Source organism: Zalophus californianus, chromosome 10, assembly GCF_009762305.2.
Source record: "Zalophus californianus isolate mZalCal1 chromosome 10, mZalCal1.pri.v2, whole genome shotgun sequence".
NCBI classification, from domain to species: Eukaryota; Metazoa; Chordata; class Mammalia; order Carnivora; family Otariidae; genus Zalophus; species Zalophus californianus.
The window spans coordinates 16,121,685-16,135,124 of record NC_045604.1 but is presented as its reverse complement, the minus strand read 5'-3'; the positions used below and the strand labels follow the sequence as shown (position 1 = coordinate 16,135,124).

The window sequence follows — 13,440 nt, the reverse complement described above, 5'->3', positions numbered from 1 at the left end:
CTATGATAGTTTTCTTCTATTCTATGATAGTTCATGCCCCCATGGCTCTGATATGTCAATCCTGTTCTGCAATGCCTCGCCGAACATTCTTTGTCCTCCCCCTTCTATAGGCTAACTCCAATTCGTCTTTTAAAGCTCCGCCACAGTCACTTTCTCCAGGAAGTCTTCTCCTTGCTTCTCTCTCAAATAGAATTATGTTCTCCTACGTGCTAAGGCTTTTTTCTATTGATTCACTTGTCATACTATATTGTAATATATTTTCTTTCTTTTCTATATCCTACACCATACTACAAGCTCCTTGAAGGAGAAGACTCTCTCTTACTTATCTATATATTCTCAGCCCTTAGGGGAAGCATGGCACACTATAATAAACAGCATTTTGTAAGCAATGACTGATGACAGACTGGTTGACAAGAAGAGACCAAAATTCTCTGACACATGGTTAACTAGAAAAATGCACCCACTATTAAGTTGTTGTCTCTGAGCAATAACCCTTTCCTTCAATATTTTGGCTTTATGATGGTGGAGCTGGGACTCTGCAATGGCATTTCTGATTTACCGGCTGAGTCTTTGTTGAGCTCTGCCAATAGGGGCGCCAGAGGGAGAGCAGAAGGCTGAAAGGAAAAAGGAACCCGCTCCTTACTCTTTGCGTCGTGTTTGCTTGCTGATTATGTGAGCATCTCTCCAGGCAGGATTTTTTACCCTGAGAATAACAAATCCTTCCTCCTCATGAGAAGTTTGAGTATAAAATTTTAACAACACTTGGAAAAGCCATCTTTATCTCGAGCCTTCCCAGACACCTGCATCAACTGGAAGCTGACTCCTTCTCAGGTGTCTGGGTCCCAGCATGGGGCGGGGGTGTGGTGCTCCCCTCTAGTTACTGAGTTTTAAGAATTCTAGCTGCCTCAGTCCCAAGGCTAGTAGCTGTTTCTGGCAGTTGTCACCTGCATGAATATCTTAGAGTTCACTTTTTATCCTTCCAGTTATCTAGTTATCAAATTTACAACTAGTTAACAATTATGTATGTTAAACGCAGTTAAGATGACTGTTGTGGTTTCTCTTTCCCAAGCAGAACTTGCTACAGAGAGTGATGATGATGTTTACAGAAAGAGAGAAATAGGAAAATCATAAACAGGGTGAGGATTGATTTGCATCTGGACTAACTGAATTTACTATTTTGTCTTTATCATACCATGATACATTTGTTGTGAAAAGAATTAGAAAATATGGATAAGCAAAAACACAGGTATAGGCAGCTCCAACTTATGATGGCCCGACTTATAATTCTTTGACTTTATGATGATGTGAAAGTGATAGCCATTCAGGGGACACTGTACTTCAAATTCTGAATTTTGATCTTTTCCCAGGACAGCAGTATGCCGTATGATACTCTTTCAGAATTCAGGGCGGTGGCAGTGAGTGGCAACTTCTAGTCAGCTGCACAATCACAGGGTAAACAACTGACAACCAACCCTTCTGTAACCACACAACCATTCTGTTTATACTTTACAATTATGTGAGTATTATATGAGATTACATGAGATCTCATTTACAAATTACATGAGAGGTTCAACACTTTATTCTAAAATAAGATTAAAATATAAAATTTATAAAATATATTATAAAATACAAAAATAACACAAAATATTATTTGTGTTAGATGATTTTCCCCAACTGTAGGATAATGTAAGTGTTCTGAACACATCTAAAATAGGCCAGGCTAAGCCATGATGTTTCATATGTTAAGGGTATTTTTTTTAAGATTTTATTTATTTATTTGAGAGACAGAGTGAGAGTGCAAGTAGGGGAGGAGCAGAGGGTGAGGGACAAGTGGACTCTGTTGAGCATGGAACCTGACATGGGGCTTGATCCCATGACCCTGGGATCATGACCTGAGCCAAAATCAAAAGTCCAATGCTCAACCAACTGAGCCACCCAGGCGCCCCTGATATGTTAGGTGTATTAAATACATTTTTGACTTAGAGTATTTTCAACTTACAATGGGTTTGTTGGGATGTAACCCCATAGTAAGTTGAGGAGGATCTCAACTTTAAAAGGATTGTGCTTGGGGCACCTGGGTGACTCAATCGGCTAAACGTCTGCCTTTGGCTCAGGTCATGATCCCAGAGTCCTGGGATTGAGCCCTGCATTGGGTTCCCTGCTCAGCTGGTAACCTGCTTCTCCTTCTGCCCCTCCCCCTTCTCATGCTTTCTCTCTCTCTCTCTCAAATAAATAAATAAAAATCTTAAAAATAAATAAATAAAAGGATTGTACTTAACTTATCTCTGGGAGATAAGCATTGTTAAGGTTTTTCTGTTGTTTCCAGACATTTTTGTGCATATATAAATGTAAAGAAATACTCTATATATTTAAAGAAAAACAGAATCATCCTAGGCACACTGTTGTGCAGTCTGCTTCTTTTATTATCAGGAATCTTTTTCCTTGTTCTTAAATATTTGTAACTGCCAGATTTGTCTTCCTAAAGCATGGTACATCTTTATTGTACATCCAGGATGACTTCCTACTTTTATCATGCTTGATGTTTAACACAGGACTTTCACATACATTATTTCATTTAATTCTTAATACAATTCTAGGAGGTTATTCTATATGTTTATTAGCCTAACTTTATATAAAAATGAAGCCTGGGGAATATAATGACTTCCCCAAGGTCACATAACTAGCAAGTGTTGGACCCAGCACCTGGAAGCCATATCTTCTGTCTACAAATGCCAAGCTCTGTCCACTTTATCACATTGCTTTTCTGTTTTAACCCCAAACTTGCAATGGCTTACATTGCCTCTAAATAAAAAATCTAAACTCCTTAGCCTGGTATTTCAAGTCTTCTAAAATCTACCATCAAGCTGATTGTCAAAATTCTCCTTATAAATAACAAAGGCTCCAGCCAAGCCTGACAATTACTTGAACACTATGCCTTCAGCATTGGGAATTTAGTTCATTCTATTAATTTTATTCACCTGAGATAACTTTGCCATCAGGCTCCGCTTATTAAAATCCTGTCCACTATAAATGAAACAGAATACAAAATCCTGAAATGGATCAGATGATATATGGGGATTTTGTACAGGTGGCATCTCAAATCAGTGAATTATAAAATAATGTTGACAAACTAGATAGTTTTTTAAAAAAATAAATGCATAGATTTCTTGTCTCATTCTTTAAAACAAAATCAAGTATATTTAGATATAAGGAGTAGAACCCATAAAATTGCTGGAAGAAATAATTGATGTGTTATTTTTATATGATCATTAAAGGGAGAATTTCCTTACTATATAAAGAGCATAGACAAATGAATGAGACGTAGTCCAAAAGAAAATAATCTAAGGATATATAATATTTATATACACACACACGTAGCAAGTATTTAAAATAAATGAACTTCACTTATAATAACCAAAATTTTAATTAAAACAATAATATGCCATTTAAAATATTGAACTGGCAAAGATTTGAAAAATTGATAAGACCCCCTATTGACAGGAGTTTCCAGAATTAAAATTCTTACAAACCATAGGAATTTAAAATGTATAAAATTTGACCCTGCACTTCTAGTACTAAGAATAATCCTTCACCTGCTCATTGTAAAGGTGTTTTTTTTTTTTTTTTTTTTTTTTGAGTTGCTGTTGTAATGAAAACTTGGAAATCACTTCTTTTGCCATCAGTAGGGGACTGGTTAATAATATTGACACACATCCATATAATAAAATACAGTTGAGTCATTAAAAGAAGTGAGGTGTGTGTGTGTGTGTGTGTGTATGTGTGTGTGTGTGTGTGCATGCGCATGCACCCAAATGCCCAAAGAAAATTGGAGAACAGCATAAACAATATGATTCTTTTACAGAAATATTATGTATATTAAAATTAATAGTAGTTACTTTCATTGATGGAAATTTTATGCGCCTTGGGTAAGTCATAAAGAAAGGATAAGTAGCCTTTGTAATATTCTGTCCTGTTAAAACTTTTTTCCAACAAAAGTATTTCTAATAATGGTCACTAAATTTTTATATTGTAAGGCCAAGTCCCAATGACATTAATTTCATCCATGAATAATGAATGAAGTCTTCCATAAATATTCCAGACAAAAAGAATCCTTCTCTCCTGTAAACTTTCTGGTAAATATATATTTTTCACATTATATTTCTCTTTTTGTTTGTTTGTTTGCTTAGTTTGACATATATCTCCTCCTATAGTAAAGGTCCTTGGTAATAGGACTCAGACCTCACAGTAGATATGAACATTTCTATCTATCTATTGATATATCTATCATCTGTCGATCATCTACCTATCTCCGTCTCCATATCTATATTTCCACACAACATGAACTGATTGTATAAAAATTTCTTCACTTTTGAGTCAATGTCTTCTTAGTTTACTCAATCAGCTTAATTTTCCATTTTAGAAAATTATTACTTGCAGTGCCCTGCTTGGAATATTCTTCCATATTAACCATCCACCCAAACTATCTCCGATTTTATCCTTCAAAATCTTACTATTTAAATACCCAAAAAGAGTTCATTATTCATTTCTACTTTTACAGTGTTAGAAGGTATTTGTATATATTTTTTCTTATTGCACATCGATCAATCTTTGTATTTATTAAAAGAGACAGTTTATGAGAATAAACTTCATGCAATTTTGTGTCTATTAAAATGGTGGGAGATCATTTCATCAAGTGTTTTGTAAAGTCCTAAGAAAAAAATATTTGGTGGATTTTGTACATGGAAGTCAGATTTTGTGGAGGGATTTTGCCACTTACAACATTATAGATATAAGATAGAGGGGAATACTGAAAAATCGTTATTACAATATCCAAATGTACTATGAGGAGAAAACAAATGCTGAAGATGGCTTTATGTATATACTCTATCAGTAAACAGGTTGCACAACACTAACCTCAGTGTTGTCCCTATTGTCAGAAATATCTTTTGTAACTCCCCACCTTAGGGAACAAAGTAGCCTAAATCAAATAACGAAGTAACAGGTAAATGGAACAGAAGCAATTGCATTAATAATCATATTCTTCCTAGATTATTTTGTTTGTAAAGTCATCAACACCCCTTTATCAGTGCAGATGCCTTTCTGTAGGATGATATCTAGAGGTAGTCTTTAAACAATGGAAGGAAATTACTGAGGGGAAGTGATTTAGGGGGTTAGAGAGAGCAGAGTGACAGGTATTTTCAAAATGGGATTGGCAAGTTGGCTTCCTGCAATTTAATGAAAATATCTGCCTAGGCCAAACCCCGTCTTTGGTTTGAGCTAAGTGTATTTCCTTTGGTGGTGATACAAGAAAGAGGAGGCAAATGATGAAGCAGGAATTACATGCCATAACCTCCCCAGAAATACTGCAGGCTCGTGGCCATAACTATATAAGGGGCTCTCTGTAGTCCCGGAATGAAAAAGAACTATGTGCCTCCATTCTATTTCTGTCCTTACAAATTTCTGATTTTTTTTTTGCAGCTATCTAAGAAAAATTTGATATTGTTGTTGTCTAAGCACATTTAAACTTCAGCTGAAATAACCGCCAAGTGATTCATGCCTATGTAGGTGAATATAACGATTGTATCTGGAGCCCCAGTGCGCCATTTTCATTTCACTTTAAATAAAAAACAAAATGTATCTATGTCAGTCAGTGCCCTTCTGCTGTACTCAGAGGTATCAAACAGGCTACAATTATGATTGTGAAGTGATTGTGTCACATTGGAGGAAGGTTTATTGCTTTTGAGTCTGCTAGGCAGTAACACATTCTGTTTCATATTACTCTTTATATCATTGTTTGGCTGTGACTAGAATAATCAAATGCCATCAAATGCTGTCAAATTCAATTTACAGTATTTTTCATTGAAGCGGGCTTTCTGCATTATATTTCCTGTTTTCCCTCTCTATAGCTGCCATGGAATAGTCACTGTAATCATGAGCTTTATTTACAAAACCAACAGACTGAAGCCACGTCCTGCTCTATAACAGATACTTTATTTCCCTTTATTCAGAATAGGAATTTGATGTGCTTTTCTCATACAATTATCATTAAGTAGATGAAAGAAAACTATTCCAAGAGGATGGGCATTTTAGAGCCTGCACTAATGTGCTTAGCGTAAAATGTAAATTCGCATTAGCCATTTTCACATGTTCATGTGTATTTGAATCAGAAATACTGTTCTTCAAATTAATGTTTGCTGAGAAGAAATTTGGCTTGCTCTTTCTTGGCCATGTAATTTACATAACCAGAAATGCAATAATACTTTCTCCTTTCATAATTTTCCTACAAACCCTTGCTCATCACTGAATCAAAGGGTTTCAATACCTGAAGTTGCAAGAGGAGCCTGACCTGTTTCCTGACATATTCAGAGCATAGGACCAAACAGGGGAAGGTGTGAGGCCGCTGGAGAGACTAACAGACCATGTGGGAGTAGGGGTGAGAGTCTGAGCAAGAATGTATTGTTCTCCGTTTGCCTAATGTAAATACGTGGCTTTTGGAATGGGGTTTTCAACCGGCAAATCCCTTATGTCTGCTGGTAGCTATCTTCCATAGCGTCTTTTCTCACTTAGACAGTTATGGTCAGGAAGTCTGTGTCTCCTCCACCCCCAATTCATATGCCAAATTCCAAACCTCAAGGTGATGGTATTAGGAGGTGATTGGGATATGAGTGTGGAACCTCCATGATGGGATGAGTGCCCTTCTAACGGAGACCCACGGTGCTCTCTAGTTGCTTCCGCCACAGTGAGGGTGCAACGAAATGATAGCTGTCTGTGAACCAGGAAGTGGACCCTCACCAAACATGGAATCTGTCAGCACCTTCATTTTGTATTTTCCCAACTTCCAGAGAAATAATGTGTGTTGTTTATAAGCCACCCAGTTTATGCCATTTTTGTTACAGCAGTCCGAAGGCACTAGAACAGAGAGCAGACTCTCAGGGGACAGGTTCTTTGCCTCCTTGACTCTCTTTCTGTTTTACTTTTGCCTTTTCTCTTCTCTTCCTCCTTCTCCCTCCGGGTTCCTCTCTAATTCTGTTTCTCCCTCTCTCTCTTTCTCTCCTTCCCATTCTCTCTTCTCCCTCTCTCCCTCTGCTTCTCCTCCTCATTATTCATTATTTATGTAAAGAAAACATTAAATTAAAACTATGTCTGTGTGGATCAGGTGAAGACTGGATCCGGGAGTGCAATACTCTTCAACCCAAAGTGCCTATGGTCCCCGTCTCTTCCTCCTCTCTTCTCTTTCCCTGCATTTTCTCTTTCCTTCTTTTCTTCATTTTAGGGGGATATACTTAACAAATTCTGCACATCCTGGTGAAAAGAAGCTGCATTACCATCTACTGCACTCCCAGAACCATCTAGCCAGCTGAGTGGGAGTTCCTTCCAACAGAAGGGGAATTGCAGAGTTGAGCCATCTTTCTGCAGATGGAAAGCACCCTGTTTTTTGAGGATAAAAAGCTTTTCCAAGCTCCACATAATAGGGATGAGAAATATTAGGATTCTCATTGCACACCTGGTTCCTCCTCTGGAATGACTATATTCTCTTGGTCAGTGAGCCTCCAGAGGACTGCTCTATGACTTAATCAGAAGGTAAGGCTGATGTGCACTATGAGGTCTTATCTTTCAAGTAGGGCTCAGACAAAACTGTTCCCTGGTAGCTGTGTTTTTTTCCCCCGGATCATGTGTAAAAGCTTCCATTACCAATCTCAGACCCTAGGAAGTGCTCTGAAAAGCACCAGTTCCCATTTATTCCCTTACGGAAAAAGAAAATGTATTTGATTTTACAGTCCTGGAATTGTACACATTTTTAAATAATTTAAAATAACAGTAATAGTCAATGTTACCTGTGAAGAAAGTAGTTGATGATGACTCCATTTGGCTTTTCAGGTGGTATCCATTTAACCTCTATGCAAGCTGACCCCAGTGCCTTAAGAACCGGGGGATGTAGATCCACTGGGGCTGCTTCAGATGTTTTGACAAACGTCCTACTGCTAACTCCACAACTTCCTTGAAAAAAATTGAGTCCTTTAGTAATTTGTCAAGCAGGGAAAACAGCTACATATGCATATAGAAGGATAAGGAGATCATGGAAATCATTTTAGCTGAACTTTTGTATATGACCCTTGTACACATATTTTAGACTAGTACTATAAATCTCTATATAATTTGAATATATTTATATGTATACATATTTTATATTATATTTATATTATGTATATTTAAATAGGGAATCATCAGTTTTGGAAAATCCATTAACTAACCACAAATTTATAGAGGCATAGGTAAGAATGCTTATGCTTGTCTGAACTATGGTTTCTCTAGTTTATTACAGTTATTCTGCCAGAAAGTGATAATGTACTTGAATATCATAAGTGTGTATGATCTGCATATCTTGTATAGTCTTAATAATATCTTATTTTTGCCAATATTTTAAAATAATGATCATCTCCCAATATGCAGGAATCAATTAATTTGAAGAATATTGTATCTCCATAGCATAGTTTTAGAGACATAGGGATGTAGAAGTTGATTTTGCATTTAACTAAAGAAAACACTAGTTTAAAACCATTTCTATGCTGATTAGCTGAGGACCAGATCAGAAAAAAACAGTATCCTTCAAAACAAAATGCCTTGGTTTCGTTTGTAGAGAAAAGTGGGCAAACTGACTCACAATTTTGGAGATGAGGCAAAGCAAAATCACAGACCCCTCATCCTAATCAACTCCATGGGAACTGATACTCATTTGGAAACAGAAGTTCCTAAGCACAAATAAGACAGGGGTTCCCACCACTCAAGTAGAAGATTGGGACATTTCTTTAATTTAAAGTGGAACAACATGTTTTATACACCAATGTGAGTTACATCTTTACTTCTCTTATTAATATATGACGTAACATTTGGGATGAAGGGACTGAGGGAGGCTCTTCCTTAAGACCACAGAGATGGATGATGATTTCATAGATCACTAGCCTATGCCATGAAACTCAGGGCGACAGTCTGCATATATGAGATAGAGTTCAGGGAAGCACAGTAAAAATACATAAGATTCATTCAAGTGCAACTCAACTTCTAAACAATGCCTCCCCTCACCCCCAAATAAAACTTAAATAAACCAAAGTGAGTACATTTTCTTTCTGAAATTTTCATAACATCTATTTTGCTTTATATTATCAATAATTCCTTTATGTGATCTAGGTGTTTTTCTTTTAAAGGGCCTTATAAAACAAGACTTTGCAAAACCACCATTTTAATATATTTAAATATTCATGATTTAATGTGCAGAAATGCATAATGCTTCACTCAATGCCAGGCTCTGATTTTTCTGGGTAAACAGTCCAGTACAAATAAGAAATGAAATGTTAGTCTCTGTATTTGAATTGAGAATCTATTCCTTTTTAATGAATTTTTTCATAAAATACTTTTTTTTTTTTTATAAAAGCCCAGGACAAGTGTCTGAAAGACTTTCACCATTTTGACATGCTTGTATCCTTATCTCATATTGTGTGAATGGAGCCAAATTTTCCAGAAGGAGGCACTGATGATGACCAACAGAGGAGGTCAGAGGTGCTACACTTCCAGCATTGAGTAAGACATTGTACTCCACAGGCATTTTGGGGATGAGGATCCCTTTAAAGAGAGAGAGAGAGAGAGAAAACATATGTATGCTATACAGAATGGCCTATAAGTGTTTGTCTTTTAAAAACAATGAATCTTTAACATTTTATAACTTAAAGGTATATTATTGCTGAATATAGCAATTAATAACTGTATGAATGTATAATCCAAAAGTAAAAAAATGTGTATCACCCATTTTCAAAAACAAATGAAGTACATATAATAGTTCTATTCAGAGACATAATCTATGGGCAAATAAAAACGAAGGCACGTTTCACTCCTTAAAAAATATAAGGCAATTAGAAATGGTGTCATATATTTTTGCTAGGCTTACTTACTCTTAAAGTATATAAAAAACCCCCACCAGTTTTGCTTGTGACAATAATTTTTCTGTAGACATTGTGTATGCATCCAGTCTGACACAGATCCTTGACATAAGAGCCCATAAAGTATCCAAATCATAGTCTACCTAGAGAATTCCCAGTGCATTAATTAATGAGTTAGGATAGTCCACTCTGTCAGGGAGACTTATGGACCTAAATACATATGAAATTTGGGTTCAAAACTGTCATTTCTCACAATGCTTCTGGAAGAAAGAAGGTCTTGTCAGTTTAGCCTCTTCACAATCTATTCCTATAATTAAATGCTTGTAAGTTTTATTTGGTCATGAACAACATGTACATTTTTTTTTTCAAGGAGAGTATATGAGCCTTGAATGAAGAATATAATGGAATTTCTCATGAGATTTTCTCATTGATCTGATAGCTTATAACATTTGTGGGTTTAATTACTTACCTTTGTAGTACTTAAATAAGGTTATCTTTGCTATAGAAGCAATGAAGTCTACAGCACAGGACTCAATAACCCTTTAGAAATGAGGTCTAAAAAAAATGAGATGAAGGTTTGCTTTTTGTAGATAGAGCCCCAATTGTATAAGGGGCGGAAGAGCCAGTACAAAGCAGAGATGCTTGGGATTCTGTGTAGGATAGATGAAAATAAGGACTCTCCGAAGGATATATGGATCATAGTCAGAGGGACTGATCAATTGTTTCCTTTGGAAAGATGCAATTATGCTGAACCCAGACTAAGAATTTTTATTTTAAATTAGATCATCCTAGCTAAATTATCTGTTGTATTTGTCCTAATGGCTTAAATTACTACTATTCTATCATTGATTCCTAAATTCCTCTCTCTGGCTTTTTATCTCTCTTGCATTCCAGATTCTATTTTCATCAGCCTACTTCACAGAAACCTCAATCTCAACAGGTCCAAAGCATAATCACTACATTTTCCCCTCCCAAACCTGTTCTTCTTGGGTTTCCTTTCCATTTTCCTATGCCAGAGGCCTTAGAGTAAACCCTTAGGGTAAGAATCTTAGAGTAGACCCTGCTTTCTTTACTATGCACAGTTGCAGCAATAACCCAAATGAGAATAGCCATCTCATTGCATTCCAGTTGCATGCAAGACAGTGTCCTCCATTAAATCAGGGGGGCTCTGTTCTCCTCCCAGTGTAGTTCCAGTGCCCAGAGTTTAGCACAAATTTGCAGCTCAATAAATGTTGGTTTGAATGAATGAATGACATCTCAGGACAATATTGTAAAGCAAATGTTACTACATTTTTTTAAGATGAGAAAACTAAGCAATTTGTTCCAGATTGCACATTGATTTCTTGGGGTAGTCAGACTTGAATGCAGGCCCATCTGATACCAAAGCTTATCTCCCTGTATTTATGCTATCTCTTGGTAATGGAGACTTGGATTAGGACAACTGAGGAAAAACGAGAGGATAATTTTGAGACAACATGTGTAGCCGGGCAGAACAGGTATTGGACACCGATTAGGGGGGAAAAAAGGTGATGGAAAAATTAGAATTCCCACTGACGGAACTAAATTATAGGTGAATATTTGAAGTTCTGAAGGGCAGATTTCCGAAACTGAAATACACATACCCCACACGCTTGTGGATTTCTGTCGAAGTATTTTCAAAGACAAAGATAAATATTGTACCTTTTCCTAGAATGCCAGTTTGACCTGTAAAATTTGGGAAATGCAACGTTTCCTTGCCTGAGCAAGGGAAACTAGCAGAATCCCACTTGCCCTTTTTCACAAAAATTTGGTATGAGTTTTTCTTCCTAAAAAGCCCCAGACTAGAAAACTAGATGGGTACCGAGTGATCTGAAGTTTGACTAGTCAGTTGTTTTAACTCTATAGTCACCTCAGTACTAACTAAATGACAGCAGAAGGTTATGCTGACATAATCAGTGTGTTGAACAAGTACAAGTCCTATTCATGATGCAATCAAACACCACTTAATTTGAGTTGCTCAGTATTGCTTTAAAATGAATTCATCATGGGTAATCTTCTGTAGACACAGGATGAAAATTTGGCTGGGCCCACATTTCTGCTGAATCTCAGGTAATAGACATTTCTATGTTATTTTTTTTTGCACGAAGAAAAAAGATATTGTGACAAAGATTAATGTCTAGAAAATGTAAATAAATTTATTTTTCTCTTTAATGGTATAGTGAATATACTGGGCTTATTTAGAAGATATTCTTTGAGGCCTAATTCTCAGCTGTAAGACAAAACTGGGAATGTTTGTACTGCTCCCAATAAGACTGCTATAATTAAAATGAAATTTGAGAGTTGGATGAAGAGCGTTGATTATAAGGGACCATTTGAAACTCTTAGTACATTAATGCATGAGGAAAACTTATGTACTATATTAGAGGTAAAATAAAGAGGAGTATAATCAGGCTTTTATTTCCCCACTAAAAATGTTCTTTGGAGACTGTTGTTTGAGGTAGTAAAAGAGAATGAAGAGTGGATCAGGGACTTTATCAGTTTGTAGTTTGACTTCTCATCAGGAAGATATGCTTATGGAAATTTCCATCCACAGTGTCTTGGAATGTCACAGTATTCACCTCCCATTTTGGGCATTTCTCCTTATTGTTACCCTGACATAGTCTGTAAACCAGGGGGGCGGGGAAGGTTGCTGTTTGTACCTGCATATTTGTAACAAAATGAAGACAGGAAGAATTGCCTGGACATTGAACTTGTTATTGGGGTCAGCTTTCTCCAGAGTGACCTAATATCTTAAAATATAACAGCATATCACTCTTTATCCAAGGATATTAGTAAAAAAAATTCCCCTAGTGATAAATTATGAAATACATTATTTTTTGGATGAAGACAAACACATTGAAATACAATGGCAACTTTGTATGAGGTTTTCTTTTTTTTTAAAGATTTTATTTATTTGACAGAGAGAGAGAGACACACAGCGAGAGAGGGAACACAAGCAGGGGGAGTGGGAGAGGGAGAAGCAAGCTCCCCGCTGAGCAGGGAGCCCCACGCAGGACTTGCTCCCAGGACCCCGGGATCATGACCTGAGCCAAAGGCAGACGCTTAAGGACTGAGCCACCCAGGCGCCCCAAATTTGTAGGAGTTTTTAAGCTAAAAAGCAAGACTTTAAAGAGATTGCAAGCTTATGGTGATTGCTTTGGGCAGTTTCTAGACCTCCTGGGATTGATTGCATGTTCATTCTGTCTTCTCTGTTCCTGGGATAGATCTTACAGAAAAGTTTGGCAAACACACATTTTAAAAATATTCTATCATTCTTGTTGAACTAAACCACAGAATGGAGTCAGGCAGATCAAATCACGTCTCTGCCCTTATTTGTTGTAGATTACTTAACCTCTATGAATGCTGGTCTCTTCATCTGTAAAATGATGATACTAATAGCCACCTCATAAAGAGCTATAAGGATTAAATTAGAAAATGCATGTAAAATATTTTAGTACATTCCTGCGACATAGAAAGTGCTGAATTAATG

The 13,440-nt window shown here is 36.6% G+C and overlaps 1 protein-coding gene and 1 non-coding gene across 2 annotated transcripts in view; both read right to left on the bottom strand.

The window, feature by feature from the left end:
- USH2A (usherin) overlaps window positions 1-13,440 on the bottom strand; it is a 717,806-nt gene that overhangs the window by 98,069 nt on the left and 606,297 nt on the right. The window contains exons 58-59 of the mRNA XM_027612135.2: window positions 9,460-9,618; window positions 7,836-7,998 (exon numbers count right to left, since the gene is read on the bottom strand). Coding sequence (XP_027467936.2) covers window positions 7,836-7,998; window positions 9,460-9,618 — 322 coding nt within the window. The remainder of the gene's footprint in view (window positions 1-7,835; window positions 7,999-9,459; window positions 9,619-13,440) is intronic.
- Window positions 1,851-1,941, bottom strand: TRNAK-UUU. Its single transcript is given in 2 exon segments — window positions 1,851-1,886; window positions 1,905-1,941. It is a non-coding gene; the product is annotated as a tRNA-Lys (tRNA).